We start from the raw sequence: 17,455 nt of genomic DNA, 5'->3' as shown, positions 1-17,455 counted from the left end.
CAAGAGAGTCTGAATTGTTGTACTGTGACCCAGAAGTGGAGCAGAATGGCGAGGGGTTAGTATATTAACATACTGAAACTGAACTAACATTTACAGGGGGTTAAGGGAGTAAAAAAATAATGCAATGGCTTTTTTAAGATGTGCAAAGATTTTGGAGCAAAAAAAAGTCTATAAAAAATAACTTTACGCGACCTTTTTAAAAACCAAATTTTTGCTCCACCATGAATTCTTGTGATATCACCACAGCAGGGGTTCTCTTCCTTGCTTTGCGGGTACTCTTGTACTCATTCAATAATGTTGGTTCTCTGCCATGTGGTGACCATCATTGGTACTGCATTTATTTATTGCCTTTATAACAGTGACTTATTATTATTATTATTTATTTTTTTTTTTTTGTACTTTAGATTTTTAACCTGGCTGGATTTCACAGCCTCCTTAGAAATTTTCATTGGTGAGGAAGCATATTATTTATTAAAGATCTCATATTAACCTTCTCTAGTGCTCTCAATGCACTGAACGTTTCATTGTTCAGGTAAAAATGTATATATATGCATATACATATAAATGTTCGCTTATAAATATATATATATGTTTTATATTGACAGAGATGATGAATTTTCATTTATAACTAACTATATGTGTTACTTACCTGATTGGAGAAACTTGAACTAACGGTAATAGGAACACATTCTTCAAGGTTTGCATCATCAAACACAATAGCTGGGTTCTTCCCTCCGAGTTCTAATGACAGCTTTTTGCAGAAGGGGGCGCTCTTTTCTATTATGCGCTGAGCAGTCACAGTACTACCAGTAAAGGAGATAATGGGTACATCAGGATGACAGACCAGAGCCTCCCCTGCCCTTGGGCCTGTTCCAAACACTATATTAACAACTCCTGGTGGGACACCTGTAATACAAATGTGCAATGTTAAATGTAATGTAATCACCAGGAACCCACGGAAAAACTTCCACCTGGAACAGCACTGCTCATCATAGCTGTATCGCTTGCCCAAGTGCTGGGGTTTGCATCATGAGAAAGTGGCAATTTTGATCTCATGTTTATTCCAGCTGTACCACTGGGGACCAGAGCCCTTATAATTCCTTTTTACCAAGGAGAGATCGATTTGAAATTTTGTTACCGAAATCTATGAGGGTCTGACCCTAAGCAGCAAAACAAAGACTAACTCCATCTACTGTTGACAAAAACACAGTAGTTCGCCTGACAGCTAACTCTCCCATACACAGGAGCGCTCTGCGGGTGGAGGGTATCTTTGATCTCTATGAAAGAGTGGATGTCAGGATCCTGTGGGGATGGCTTATCTAATGCAAAACAAAAGGATCAGTCATTGGAAATCTAACATTACCATCTGACTCTTAAAGGGACTCTGTCACCTGAATTTGGCGGGACTGGTTTTGGGTCATATGGGTGGAGTTTTTGGGTGTTTGATTCACCCTTTCCTTACCCGCTGGCTGCATGCTGGCTGCAATATTGGATTGAAGTTCATTCTCTGCCCTCCATAGTACACGCCTGTGCAAGGCAATCTTGCCTTGTGCAGGCGTGTACTATGGAGGACAGAGAATGAACTTCAATCCAATATTGCAGCCAGCATGCAGCCAGCGGGTAAGGAAAGGGTGAATCAAACACCCGAAAACTCCGCCCATATGACCCAAAACCAGTCCCGCCAAATTCAGGTGACAGGTTCCCTTTAAAGGGAATCTGTCAGGTGATTTTTGTGTAGTATACTAATGGTATCCTGAAATAGGACTTGGGCAGCCCTTTCAAGATATAGAACTTTTATTTCTGTATGTGGCCCCGTTGTGTTCATATAAGCTCCGGACAAATTTATAGTCATGCGCCCGGTATTTTTAGGCAGCTGTCACTCTCAGGCCAGGAAAGCAGATAGCCAGTCCAAGGATTGCGATGCGATCCTCAGGCATATGGCAGCCTTCCTGAATCACTGTCGCCAGTGTAGAGGGGTGGGCGGTATCATGGACGGGGGAAGAAGTGAATATTCATTTGCAATTTACCTATGATTGACTTGCCAGCACAAGACAATAAATTTGTCCGAAACTTACAGGAACACAAAGGGGCCACATACAGAAATAAGTTACATATCCTGAAAGGGCTGCCCGAGCAGTATTTCAGGATACTATTACTATACTACACAAAAATAATCTGACAGATTCCCTTTAAAGGGAACCTGTCACCCCCAAAATCGAAGGTGAGCTAAGCCCACCAGCATCAGGGGCTTATCTACAGCATTCTGTAATGCTGTAGATAAGCCCCCAATGTATCCTGAAAGATGAGAAAAAGAGGTTATATTACACTCACCCAGGGGTGGTCCCGGTACGATGGGCGTCGTGGTCCGGTATGGGGCCTCCCATCTTCTTACGATGACGTCATCTTCTTGTATTCACGCTGCGGCTCCGGCGCAGGTGTACTTTGTCTGCCCTGTTGAGGGCAGAGCAAAATACTGCAGTGCGCAGGCGAAGGGCCTCTCTGACCTTTCCTGGCGCCTGAGCACTGCAGTACTTTGCTCTGCCCTCAACAGAGCAGACAAAGTACGCCTGGGCCGGAGCCACAGCGTGACTACAAGAAGAGGACATCATCGTAAAAAAATGGGAGGCCCTGGACCAGATGCCTATCCGACCGGACCGCAGCAGGACCGCCCCTGGGTGAGTATAATCTAACCTCTTTTTCTCATCTTTCAGGATACATAGGGGGTTTGTAGTTAAAATACCGCGCTGCCGCGGCAGCGCAGAATTTTAACTACAAGTCTCCTTTTGAAGACATTATTTTCTCTGGTCGGTAAAGACCTGTGGATCTGCAGCAGCCGCTATCTATATGCTCTAATCTCATCCTAACCAGGTGAGCATATTTTGGTATATATTCTCCTCTGTGTAACGTGGATAAGACCCTATTGCGCTCTTTGTCTCCCCATTCTTTTACAATAGGATACATTATATAGGATATATAGGGGGCTTATCTACAGCATTACAGAATGCTACTGATGCTGTTGGGCTTAGCTCATCTTCGATTTTGGGGGTGACAGGTTCCCTTTAAGAGTGGCGAGGTTTTGTTAGATGTTACACAATATCTGCTGACCTTAGTCTAATGTGTATGGGGGTCTCAAGAATACGTCATAAATGTTAAAGTCCTGCAAAACTCTACCAAAAAATCAACATCTAATAGTTGTACAAAAAATGACGAGAAATTTTCAGTAATACAGTACATACTGATAATAATACTAAAATGTGTCATAAATAATCGCCTACACCCACCATGAATCATACTGAGATGAATACTACATATCGTTTATGTATAGTTAAATGCATCCTTATGGGTAAATCTATTGCTTTATTGAACACAGTTTGGTGTAATACTAAATTTTTAATTTTAGTGACCCACTTGTGTTGTAGCTATTAATGATGAGTGAATTTGTTCGGAAATCGATCGGCAAAAATAAATTCAGCACGAATATGGCACATTCAGATTTGTGATCGGAAACACAAGCAAAATTTAAAAAAATCGGTAACATTCGGTAAAAGTGCAGGAAAATATTTGCGTTGCCACAAAAGTATTTTCAGCACTTTAGCAACGATAATGACTGGTGGTGTATCTTGAGCATTTGGCACATGTTTGATGAGGGGAGGGGGTTTGCAGAGCTCAGAGGCGCGGTGTTTTTGGAAACAGTATTTTTTTTTGCTAAAAACTTTATGTGCGCACATTGTGTCTAGCCAATCAGGGCACAGTAAATATCCACAATGTCCTGACACAACGGCTTGTGTCGTTGGCTGCTGAAATCACATGTCTCTCTCCACATAAAGAGCGGACATTTTGTTTTAGTGCCATTTTGACACTGTAACAGCGCAGAGAGGCTGCTCCTGCCCTGTTAGCAGCAAGATTTTAGCTAGTTAGCTAGGCGATTGTTTAGCAGTCAGATAGTTTAGCTAGCTCGTGTCCAGTGTGGCTGTGAAATTGACCTTCTAGCATTTTTTTTTGCCGTTACTGAGGTCCACAGACAAAGCCAGCAGAGCACATGTCCTACAAGTGTGTTGCGCACTGCTTCTATTGTGCTCCATGCATGAGTATAGTGCTCTAAATCTTTTTTTTCACTAGATAAATGTGAAACAGTCTGCTGTATCCCACATTGTCATTTAGAGCTGTGGTGATATGAAACTGTCTGCAAACATAAGGCACATTAAAAAAATATATATATAATTTTTCTGCTGCGAAATGTTATACAGCCCACCGTATCACACTTTGTAATTTTGTTGGGTTGAAATTGAGCTACTGCAGATCTCATGCACATAACAAAAAAATATTTTTAACTGCTAAATGTCATACAATAGGGGACCTGACGTTCAAATTGTTTGTAGCATCTAGTGTGTTATAGAGGCCTGATCCAGAGGTCACAGAAAAAGTCTTCTGTTACTATACTCATACTGTAGAGGACATCTCACTTTCAAATTGTTTGTAGCATCTAGTGTATTATAGAGGCCTGATCCAGAGGCCACAGAAAAATTATTCTGTTACTAAGGTCATACAGTAGGGGACATCTCACTTTCAAATTGTTTGTAGCATCTAGTGTGTTATAGAGGCCTGATCCAGAGGCCACCAAAAATTCTTCTGTTACTAACTTCACACACTAGACAACATCTCACTTTCAAATTGTTTGTAGAATATCTCCTTTGTCATACAGGCCTCATCCACACTCAAACAATTCTTTCTTCTATGACTAATGCAATTCAGCACGCCATATTTCAACTTGTAATTTACCACCGATGAAATTCAGCTGTTTGCAGAGCTGCTGCAGAGTTAAAAATCTAATTTTTTTGTTGCTAATACTGTGCTTTTACCACACTATCTGAGCAACATGACTAGGAAAAAGCGAGGCCTTGATGGAAGTGGAATTAGGCTTGGTGTTCAAGGTATACGTGGGGTAGGGGTAACATTTGTGAAAGCACTAGTGAACCAACAATGTCACATCCTATGCAAACACATCTGATAACTTCTGTTACTGGACGGGATACTCCACTACCTTTCTTTGCCAGACGCACAGCGGTATGCCTTGTTGACGAGGCCCAGAAAGAGCATGTGCTTGAATGGATGGTAACACAGCTTCAAGTGGTCTCTCCTCCTCTTCCTCCACCTCAACATCACACCCAGTACAGTCCACAGAGGTGGCACCCAAATTCCCCTTGCTCCCCCCACGTCCCAACACCCAACCATACAACTTACTGTACGGAACCACATATGGGTGAGTCTCAAGAGCTGTTCACACATTCTATGCCATGATCATCAGAAGTGTACCCCAAAGCTTCACAGAGTCAAGAGGAGGAAATCTGCACCAATACCCAAATTGTTTTTAGCTTGAATCCAGGACAGGACGAAGTAGGGTCCAAGCAGCATCCTACCCTCATCATCAGACGTTAACCCCTGGGGGTGGGAGGTGATCCTGATGAGACTCAGATATCTGAGGCTCACGCAGACTGTACTGTGCTGTCAGGGCAGGAAGAGGAGGTGGGCGACTTCAAGGGCGAGAAATGTGATAACACAGACGATGATGATGATGAGGTGTTAGATCCCAGTTGGCATGAACATAGAGGCACACAGCAGGGTAGTTCATTGGAGGAGGAAGATGTGGAGGTTATATTGCGCTGTACATCGCAGACACGTAATGATGCAGCCACAACGAGCAATGCATATTCAGCCACAACTGTGGCTGTGATCAGCAGCGTCCATGGGTCTGCAGCTCACAGGGGTGGCAAAGGTTGCCTAACCTTGGCCTTTTTTGACACTGCAAAGGATGAGCCAACGCACGTAATCTGCCAACTTTGAAAAAAAACTGAGTAGAGGTAAAAAGTGTAATAATTTGACTACTACATGTATGAACCTTCACATGCACAATCAACATGCGTTACTCGGGGAATCCCACTGCACTAAAATGCAGACCAGCGAACCTCAACAACCATCAATCTCCCCATCAATTGCATCTGCTGCTTCTTCCTCCTCCTCTGTTACCGAGCCAACTATTGAGACGCATGTCATCGACCACAGAACCTTGTTTTCTTTACCCGCTCCAGTAACGCTGACAAAGCCTGCCGTCAGCTGTAACGGAAGTGGACATACCTGCTGTTTTTGACCGATCTCAGAGAACGAGCACACCACAGCTTTCTCGATCCACCATATCATCTCTGCCTGCACCTCTCTCATGGTCCAGTACTTTGTCCGGTTCACCATACTCCACCCTCTCTCAGCACTGCAGCCAGCCCACAATACCACAATTGTGGTCACGTAAAAGATTATTTCCTCCTATGCATGACAAAGCTAAGAGGTTGAACTCCACCATCTCCAATCTGTTGGTCACGGAAATGCTACCTTTACGCCTGGTAGATACAAACAGTTTCCAAAAGCTGATGGCCGTCGCAGTCCCCCAGGACCAATTGCCCAGTCTCCATTACGTTTCTAAGAAAGCTGTGCCTGTGCTACACCAGCATTTCACAGACAATATCACCTGTTCCTTGACTAAATCTATATCTGCCAGGATGCATTTCACCACAGACACTTGGACGAGTAAGCATGGCCAAGGCGTTACATCTCGCTGACTGGGCACTAGGTGACTCTGGTGGCTGTGGGGGCAGGTGCTGCTCCACAAGTCTTGGAATCCCCAAGGATTGCAGGACAAACCTCTACATTGAACACTTCCTCCACTGCTTCTGCCTCCTTCTCTATCTCCTCTAGGGTCTCCACCAGCGCCCTCAACCTCTGCCTTAATGTGATGCGTGTTCCTACAGTGAAGAGCAAATTCCCACCACCTCCGTACTTCGCAGCCAGGGCTCACCACAATTAGGTAGTGTTAAAATTGATAAGCCTTGGAGATCATAGTCATACAGCTAAAGAGTTGTAGACAGCTATCCAGGCTGAGTTTGATCAATGAAAAAACTCAGAGCAAGGGATACATAAGTGCTTCGGTAACTTAATAGGACGTCCAATATGTATATATATTATGTGTATCCCAAGATGGACATAATGAGGACAAATCGGAAATATATATATAACCAAACAGAGAACACACAACCGAACGAATGCCCAAAAATAAATTCAAAATAGATTTATTTATTAATACAAAAATATATACCAATTGGTAGGGGGAAAGAAACCAAAAAAATGAATGGTAGAATGATGGCATAATATAAATAGAAAAAAAGAAATAAATATAAAGCCAACCACAGAATTGAAAAAATATATATATATACAAAAAATATAGAAAAAAAATATATATATAAAAGATATATATATATATGTGCACGCACTAAACAAAAACAAATAATGAAAAAAATGAATGAATGAAAAATGGGTGATACACCTTTAAAAGAGACCCAAGAGGGTTAACAAAATAAGGAAAATATGATGTCTGTAATTGCGGTAGGAATCTAAATGTATAGAAATGTAAGACCCAATACTTGAAAATAAATATGGAAATTGCGCGGCTACATACAATATATGCTAATATGCTTAAATACTAATAAGGAGTACAGGGGACTGCTACATAAATTTGGAGACACTGTGACATATAACACATAGAGTAAATTCTATTGTTGCAGCAAATAGCTAAAATAAAGTGTCTCAAAGCAGGCTTTACCAGTAATGCTGCCCTTCTCCTGGATGTGCCAGTCCCCGACGCGCGTTTCGGCGTCAGCCTTCGTCAGGCTGATGGTACCCTAAGTTAACAACACGAGCTGCTGAACTCACTGACTGCAGCACTATCAAGGTGACATCAGTGCTGCCGACAATAAGACAGCGAGAGCAGTGATGGAGACTCAGTGACGGACCTGGGGAGGTTGAGTAAAGAACCGTTTTGTTTTTTTAAAACAAACTGCAGCTGGGAAACAGTGGTTATCTGAGACCGATAGACTCGTTTTAATGAAACCCCTCACCTTCCATTTTGCAATTTGTCCTTGTCCCTGCTTTCTGCTATGCCTAAGGTCATTTTGAGAGTGTACAACTTTATCCCAGTTGTTTTAGTAAAAGTACAATTCTTCATATGCCAATACCACCAATACCTGCTTCACTCAGGAGTTTGCACATCATCCATGCTGTAACTGAGGTCATCTCACTCGGCTTGGCCACAACAGTATTTCCACACGCTATAGCGGGGGCAATCTTCCAGGTCAGTAAGTATAAGGGTAGGTTCCAAGGACTGATGAGGGCGGCTGATAGGAAGAAATGCAGTTAGGAATGACAGCATGAAATGATTGAGATCCAAGCCAACCAATTGTCTGTAGATATTACCAACTCCAATGGGGGTGCGCACAGTGTAATTCATGCAGTTCAGGTGGTCCATTTGTGTGCATTCTGTGGTGTGATGCTGGATGGATGAGGCAAAGAACCGGAAGTTGTACGCAGAACGTGGTATGTCCACTGTACGTGCAAATGTAATGGTTTTACCTGAAAAGTAAGAAAAGGAATTCACTTTTCATAAGGACCAGTAGAAAATGTTACAATTTGAGGTCCAGTAGGATTATTTTTATGACCATAAGATGCCACCATAAAGTCTGAAGTGTATGACCACACAAGGGGCAACATGGGAGACCATATAAAGGGAACCTGTCGTGAGAAAATGAAGTCTATTATCCTTGCAGCTACTCGTTTTCAGGCATCTGGGGGGCATTGGGGTTAGTGGACAGTCACTGCCGTCTACACTATGAGAGCAATGTAATCACACCCACTGACCCCCGAGTGACATCCTGAGGTGGAGTATGTGTGCCGAACAGCATGTCCCATAGGCTTGGAATGGAGCCACAGGCAGCATTATTTGGATTTGGATACGAAATAGGCTGAGATTGTAGGACAACTACTTTAGGTACTTCAGCTCAGCTGCTGCAGAACATCTTTTTGAAAAAGGCTAAGACTATTCAGTCAGAAAATAGTTTGTACATTTCAGTAATAAACGAGAACTTTATATTCTTTTAAACAATGTACCAAGTAGAATATCTAAGTTTTTGCTTATTGCCTCTTTATATTTTTGACAGTTGCCTTTTTTTTATGATGTGGTTTCTGGGAAATGGGGCCACCTAGAATTTTCTATCTTTTCGTAGATGGATGGGTGAAGCATAGAAAAGCACTCTCTGCATTTGGTGCAGGTACCTCTGAGAGGAAATGGCTGCTGTACAGTACAGGCAGAGGCGTGTAAACTGCTTCTTTAGGAAATACCCATGCACTTTTCAATTTAGTAGATTTAGTGCAAACCAACTCAGTTTTTATGCAAACTCATTTCCTTTAGCATACAAGCTAACTTTCCCTGTTTGGGATTTTGCAGGCATAAAGAATTCTTGTGTGACTCATTTGTGACCCATTACAACACCTTAAAATGTATTTGCAAGAGAAGTGTTTTACCTTACGTGATAGAGGCTTAATCATGCAGCATAGTTTCATTAAACACGATATATAGTGATAAATGCACTTCTTAGTTCAATGCTCAATTCCAGTAAAACATAACATAATGTTTGTATGTGATTTGTCTTAAAGGGGAACTCCGCTCTCGCCAACACATGGGACAGTGCGGCTGGTATACAAAGCAAATATGCTGAGTGTACATGTGCTACAGATTCATTTTCTCCTATTGTCCCCCCATGAAATGTTGGTAGTGCTTGTTCAATGCCATAATTATCTAGGCAATCATATATTTTCCTGGACAGGCCTTATTAGTCAGGATAGGAATGTATGCTTTAGATTTTTCTTTGGCGCAATGAACAGACTATCAGCTTGCACATGGAGTCCTAATACTGGCATTCATCATACATGGAAAGTTTATATGACTACAGACCGGTAAAGGTTATTAAAAACTACAGGTCTATACAAAAGAAACATCCTTTGTCACCTTGGTCTTTAGATTCTGCTTGTGCAAACTCCTCCAATTGGTTTTCAATAAGGTCTGCTAGCTTATTCATAACTCTTGATCTGTCCTGGGCGCTCCAAGAAGACCAGAAGGGAAACGCAGCCTTGGCAGCATTGACGGCAGCACCAACCTGTTCAGGATGAATTACCCATACGTTATTGTCAGCCTATTTCTTAGAAACGTGTTAGTGCATGCCCTCATCATCTCCCACCTCAACTACTGCAACATCCTGCTCTGTGGCCTCCCTGCTAAGACTCTCACACCTCTCCAGTCCATCCTTAACTGTGCTACCTGACTAATCCACTTCTCCCCTCTGCAAATTCTCCCATTGGCTCCCAATTCTCTGACATTGACCTATAAAGCAGTATATAATCGATCTCCATGTATTTCCAAACTAATCTCTTCACACGTAATCTCTGGTTCTCCCCTTTCTCTCCTGAACACTCGCATGTTCCTCCCCCAATTGCCTGCTAGACTCCTCCCGAGTATCATCATCCTCTGAAATTCTGTTCTCCAACACTTCCACTATCCTCACACATTTGGAACCTTCAGATGGTACTTGAAAACCATCACTTCAGGAAAGCTTACAGCCTGCAATAACCCACCTCTCCACCACTGAAGCTGCCACAGCTCCCCCAATCTACTGCCTTCTTCCCTATTATCCTGCAGACTGTAAGCTCACATGGGGAGGGCCCTCTCCCCCTGTACCAGTCTGTCATTGTTAGCTTGTTAATTGTAATTTATATTTGTATATACAGTACCATCTTCTCATGCACAGCACCATGGAATCAATGGTGCTCTAAAATTAAATAATAATAAATCCTATAATTACAGATTTTATTAGAATAGGTCATCAATTTGTGATCAGCGGAGAGACTGACCACAGATACCCAGTGTATCGCTGGGGTCCTGGGTTCAAATCTCATTGTGGACAATATATGCAATGGGTTTGTATGAGTTTCCATTGGCTAATCCAATTTTCCCCAAAGGGCTCATTCTCTTTTGCGAGAAAGATTGAAGAGTGTAATAAGATAAAAATTTGGATTGAACTCTGACCGTTACTCTATTAATCCCTGCTCATATGCAATATTTTTCTCTGCTCAGATTGGACTGAGAAAAAAATTTCAGCATGCTGTGATTGTCCTCATGTATCGGACAAGACTCGCCAATTCAAGTCAATAGGTGCAAGGGAAAAATCACACAACACGCGGATCAAGCATGTGCTGTCGGATTTTTACGCACCCATCTCCTTGAATACCTGACAGTTCATCAGTTGCGATTACAGCTGCAAGTCGCTTGGGGTATGTCTATCAGTTTTGTACATCGAGAGACTGAAATTCTTGCCCATTCTTCCTTGGCAAACAGCTCTTTTTGCCTTTGTCTTCCAACAAGGCAATGATCCCAAACATAAAGCAAAATCTACAATGGAATGGTTCACAAATAAATGTATCCAGGTGCTAGAATGGCCAAGTCAAAGTCCAGACCTCAATCCAATCAAGAATCTGTGGAAAGAGCTGAAAACTGCTGTTCACAAATGATCTCCATCAAACCTCACTGAGCTCGAGCTGTTTGCCAAGGAAGAATGGGCAAGAATTTCAGTCTCTCGATGTACAAATCTGATAGAGACATACCCCAAGCGACTTGCAGCTGTCAGCGCAGCAAAAGGTGGCGCAACAAAGTATTAACTTAAAGGGGCTGAATAATATTGCACGCCCCACTTTTCAGTTTTTGAATTTCCACAAAAATTTGGAATAACCAATAAATTTCAGTCAACTTCACAATTGTGTTCCACTTGTTTTTGATTCTTCACCAAAAATTTACATTTGGTATCTTTATGTTTGAAGCATGATATGTGGGAAAAGGTTGAAAGGTTCCAGGGGGGCGAATACTTTCACAAGGCACTGTATATATATATATATACATATATTATATATATGTATATATATATATATATATATATATACACACAGTGGGTACGGAAAGTATTCAGATCCCTTTAAATTTTCATTGCAGCCATTTGGTAAATTCAAAAAAAGTTAATTTATTTTTCTCATGAATGTACACTCAGCATCCCATCTTGACTGAAAAAAAAACAGAAAAGTAAAATTTTTTTGCAAATTTAGTAAAAAATAAAAACCGAAATATCACATGGTCATAAGTATTGAGACCCTTTTCTCAGACACTCATATTTAAGTCACATACTGTCCATTTCCTTGTGATCCTCCTTGAAATGGTTCTACTCCTTCATTGGAGTCCAGCTGTGTTTAACCCCTTTCTGCCATTAGACGTACTATTGCGTCCATGTGGGGTGGGCTTTACTTCCCAAGGACGCAATAGTACGTCATATGCGATCGGCAGCGCTCACGGGGGGAGCGCCGCCGATCGCGGCCGGGTGTCAGCTGTTTATCGCAGCTGACATCCGGCACTATGTGCCAGGAGCGGTCACGGACCGCCCCCGGCACATTAACCCCCTGCACACCGCGATCAAAGATGATCGCGATGTGCCGGCGGTACAGGGAAGCACCGCGCAGGGAGGGGGCTCCCTGCGGGCTTCCCTGAGCCCCCCGCAGCAACGCGATGTGATCGTGTTGCTGCGAGGGTCTCACCTCCCTCCCTGCTCCCTCCAGCCCCGGATCCAAGATGGCCGCGGATCCGGGTCCTGCAGGGAGGGAGGTGGCTTCACAGAGCCTGCTTAGAGCAGGCACTGTGAAGCAGCCTGCACTCCTATCAGATCAGTGATCTGACAGAGTGCTGTGCAAACTGTCAGATCACTGATCTGTGATGTCCCCCCCTGGGACAAAGTAAAAAAGTTATAAAAAAAAAAATTTCAAATGTGTAAAAAAAAAATTAAAAAAAATATTCCAAAATAATGAAAAAAAAAATAAAAATATTATTCCCATAAATACATTTCTTTATCTAAATAAAAAAAAAAAACAATAAAAGTACACATATTTAGTATCGCCGCGTCCGTAACGGCCCGACCTATAAAACTGGCCCACTAGTTAACCCCTTCAGTAAACACCGTAAGAAAAAAAAAAAAAAAACGAGGCAAAAAACAACGCTTTATTATCATACTGCCGAATAAAAAGTGGAATAACACGCGATCAAAAAGACAGATATAACTAACCATGGTACCGCTGAAAACGTCATCTTGTCCCGCAAAAAACGAGCCGCCATACAGCATCATCAGCAAAAAAATAAAAAAGTTATAGTCCTGAGAATAAAGCGATGCAAAAATAATTATTTTTTCTATAAAATAGTTTTTATCGTATAAAAGCGCCAAAACATAAAAAAATGATATAAATGAGGTGTCGCTGTAATCGTACTGACCCGAAGAATAAAACTGCTTCATCAATTTTACCAAACGCGGAACGGTATAAACGCCTCCCCCAAAAGAAATTCATGAATAGCTGGTTTTTGGTCATTCTGCCTCACAAAAATCGGAATAAAAAGCGATCAAAAAATGTTACGTGCCCGAAAATGTTACCAATAAAAACATCAACTCGTCCCGCAAAAAACAAGACCTCACATGACTCTGTGGACCAGAATATAGAAAAATTATAGCTCTCAAAATGTGGTAACGCAAAAAATATTTTTTGCAATAAAAAGCGTCTTTCAGTGTGTGACGGCTGCCAATCATAAAAATCCGCTAAAAAACCCGCTATAAAAGTAAATCAAACCCCCCTTCATCACCCCCTTAGTTAGGGAAAAATTAAAAAAATGTATTTATTTCCATTTTCCCATTAGGGCTAGGGTTAGAGTTAGGGCTAGGGTTAGGGCTAGGGTTAGGGCTAGGGTTAGGGTTAGGGCTAGGGCTAGGGTTAGGGCTAGGGTTAGGGCTAGGGTTAGGGCTAGGGTTAGGGCTAGGGTTAGGATTAGGGTTAGGGCTAGGGTTAGGGCTAGGGCTACAGTTTGGGTTGGGGCTAAAGTTACAGTTAGGGTTTAGATTACATTTACGGTTGGGAATAGGGTTGGGATTAGGGTTAGGGGTGTGTCAGGGTTAGAGGTGTGGTTAGGGTTACTGTTGGGATTAGGGTTAGGGATGTGTTTGGATTAGGGTTTCAGTTATAATTGGGGGGTTTCCACTGTTTAGGCACATCAGGGGCTCTCCAAACGCGACATGGCGTCCGATCTCAATTCCAGCCAATTCTGCGTTGAAAAAGTAAAACAGTGCTTCTTCCCTTCCGAGCTCTCCCGTGTGCCCAAACAGGGTTTTACCCCAACATATGGGGTATCAGCGTACTCAGGACAAATAGGACAACAACTTTTGGGGTCCAATTTCTCCTGCTACCCTTGGGAAAATACAAAACTCGGGGCTAAAACATATTTTTTGTGGGAAAAAAAAAAGATTTTTTATTTTCACGGCTCTGCGTTATAAACTGTAGTGAAACACTTGGGGGTTCAAAGTTTTCACAACACATCTAGATTAGTTCCCTGGGGGGTCTAGTTTCCAATATGGGGTCACTTGTGGGGGGTTTCTACTGTTTAGGTACATTAGGGGTTCTGCAAACGCAATGTGACGTCTGCAGACCATTCCATCTAAGTCTGCATTCCAAATGGCGCTCCTTCCCTTCCGAGCTCTGCCATGCGCTCAAACGTTGGTTTCCCCCAACATACGGGGTATCAGCGTACTCAGGACAAATTGGACAACAACTTTTGGGGTCGAATTTCTCCTCTTACCCTCGGGAAAATACAAAACTGGGGGCTAAAAAATAATTTTGGGGGGAAAGATTTTTTTTTTTAATTTTCACGGCTCTGCGTTACAAACTGTAGTGAAACACTTGGGGGTTCAAAGCTATCACAACACATCTAGATGAGTTCCTTAGGGGGTCTAGTTTCCAAAATGGTGTCACTTGTGGGAGGTTTCTACTGTTTAGGTACATTAGGGGCTCTGCAAATGCAATGTGACACCTGCAGACCATTCCATCTAAGTCCTCATTCCAAATGGAGCTCCTTCCCTTCCGAGCCCTCCCATGCGCCCAAACAGTGGTTCCCCCCCACATATGGGGTATCAGCGCACTCAGGACAAATTGGAAAACAAATTGTGGGGTCGAATTTCTCCTTTTACCCTCGGGAAAATACAAAACTGGGGGCTAAAAAATAATTTTTGTGGGAAAAAATTTTTGTTTTATTTTTACGGCTCTCCATTATAAACTTCTGTGAAGCCCTTGGTGGGTCAAAGCGCTCAGCACACATCTAGATAAGTTCCTAAGGGGGTCTACTTTCCAAAATGGTGTCACTTGTGGGGGGTTTCTACTGTTTAGGTACATTAGGGGCTCTGCAAACGCAATGTGACACCTGCAGACCATTCCATCTAAGTCTGCATTCAAATGGCACTCCTTCCCTTCTGAGCCCTCCCATGTGCCCAAACAGTGGTTCCCCCCACATATGGTGTATCATCGCACTCAGGACAAATTGGGCAACAAATTTTGGGGTCCAATTTCTCCTGTTACCCTCAGGAAAATACAAAACTGGGGGCTAAAAAAATAATTTTTGTGGGAAAAAATTTTTGTTTTATTTTTACGGCTCTGCATTATAAACTTCTGTGAAGCACTTGGTGGGTCAAAGTGCTCACCACACCTCTAGATAAGTTCCTTAGGGGGTCTACTTTCCAAAATGGTGTCATTTGTGGGGGGTTTCAATGTTTAGGCACATCAGTGGCTCTTCAAACGCAACATGGCGTCCCATCTCAATTCCTGTCAATTTTGCTTTGAAAAGTCAAACGGCGCTCCTTCCCTTCCGAGCTCTCCCATCCACCCAAACAGTGGTTTACCCCCACATATGGGGTATCCGCGTACTCAGGACAAATTGTACAACAACTTTTGGGGTCCAACTTCTTCTCTTACCCTTGGGAAAATAAAAAATTGGGGGCAAAAAGATAATTTTTGTGAAAAAATATGATTTTTTATTTTTACGGTTCTACATTATAAACGTCTGTGAAGCACTTGGTGGGTCAAAGTGCTCACCATACCTCTAGATAAGTTCCTTAGGGGGTCTACTTTCCAAAATGGTGTCACTTGTGGGGGGTTTCAATGTTTAGGCACATCAGTGGCTCTTCAAACGCAACATGGCGTCCCATCTCAATTCCTGTCAATTTTGCATTGAAAAGTCAAACGGCGCTCCTTCCCTTCCGAGCTCTCCCATCCGCCCAAACAGTGGTTTACCCCCACATATGGGCTATCAGCGTACTCAGGACAAATTGTACAACAACTTTTGGGGTCCAATTTCTTCTCTTACCCTTGGGAAAATAAAAAATTGGGGGCGAAAAGATAATTTTTGTGAAAAAATATGATTTTTTGTTTTTACGGTTCTACATTATAAACTTCTGTGAAGCACTTGTTGGGTCAAAGTGCTCACCACACCTCTAGATAAGTTCCTTAGGGGGTCTACTTTCCAAAATGGTGTCACTTGTGGGGGGTTTCAATGTTTAGCCACATCAGGGGCTCTCCAAACGAAACATGGCGTCCCATCTCAATTCCAGTCAATTTTGCATTGAAAAGTCAAATGGCACTCCTTCGCTTCCGAGCTCTGCCATGCGCCCAAACAGTGGTTTACCCCCACATGTGGGGTATTGGCATACTCAGGACAAATTGTACAACAATGTTTGGGGTCCATTTTCTCCTGTTACCCTTGGTAAAATAAAACAAATTGGAGCTGAATTAAATTTTTTGTGAAAAAAAGTTAAATGTTCATTTTTATTTAAACATTCAAAAAATTCCTGTGAAGCACCAGAAGGGTTAATAAACTTCTTGAATATGGTTTTGAGCACCTTGAGGGGTGTAGTTTTTAGAATGGTGTCACACTTGGGTATTTTCTATCATATAGACCCCTCAAAATGACTTCAAATGAGATGTGGTCCCTAAAATAAAATGGTGTTGTAGAAATGAGAAATTGCTGGTCAACTTTTAACCCTTATAACTCCCTAACAAAAAAAAATTTTGGTTCCAAAATTGTGCTGATGTAAAGTAGACATGTGGGAAATGTTACTTATTAAGTATTTTGTGTGACATATCTCTGTGATTTAATTGCATAAAAATTCAAAGTTGGAAAATTGCGAAATTTTCATAATTTTCGCCAAATTTCCGTTTTTTTCACAAATAAACGCAGGTACTATCAAATAATTTTTACCATTGTCATGAAGTACAATATGTCACGAGAAAACAATGTCAGAATCACCAGGATCCATTACAGCGTTCCAGAGTTATAACCTCATAAAGGGACAGTGGTCAGAATTGTAAAAATTGGCCCGGTCATTAACGTGCAAACCACCCTTGGGGGTAAAGGGGTTAATTAAACTCATAGGACTTTATTTGGAAAGGCACTGTTACACCTGGGTGTTCCTGGTTGTTACGGTGGCATTGCTTTCCTCATGGGGAGAGTGATGTCACGCTTGGAAGCAATCTTTCTTATCAGGTATTCACAAGCATACATGTTCGTACACCAGGCCAGAAGGGGGAGCTCTGATCAAGCTGGTGCGTGGCTCCCCTATACATATTCTGGTCTGGAGGGAAAGTGAGGTCAGTCAGTCTGTCAGAGAGACAGAGGAGAAGGGAA

General features: G+C 42.2%; 1 protein-coding gene across 1 annotated transcript in view; it reads right to left on the bottom strand.

Annotated features, from left to right (window-relative positions):
- The window catches only part of ALDH8A1 (aldehyde dehydrogenase 8 family member A1), a 36,660-nt gene that overhangs the window by 14,624 nt on the left and 4,581 nt on the right, over positions 1–17,455 (bottom strand). Inside the window, exons 2-5 of the mRNA XM_069767960.1 lie at positions 9,884–10,031; positions 8,296–8,451; positions 8,067–8,216; positions 650–906 (exon numbers count right to left, since the gene is read on the bottom strand). Coding sequence (XP_069624061.1) covers positions 650–906; positions 8,067–8,216; positions 8,296–8,451; positions 9,884–10,031 — 711 coding nt within the window. The remainder of the gene's footprint in view (positions 1–649; positions 907–8,066; positions 8,217–8,295; positions 8,452–9,883; positions 10,032–17,455) is intronic.

Source organism: Ranitomeya imitator, chromosome 5 (assembly GCF_032444005.1).
Source record: "Ranitomeya imitator isolate aRanImi1 chromosome 5, aRanImi1.pri, whole genome shotgun sequence".
NCBI lineage: Eukaryota > Metazoa > Chordata > Amphibia > Anura > Dendrobatidae > Ranitomeya > Ranitomeya imitator.
Note: the sequence above shows the minus strand (reverse complement) of the source record. Positions and strands in the feature narration are given on the sequence as shown.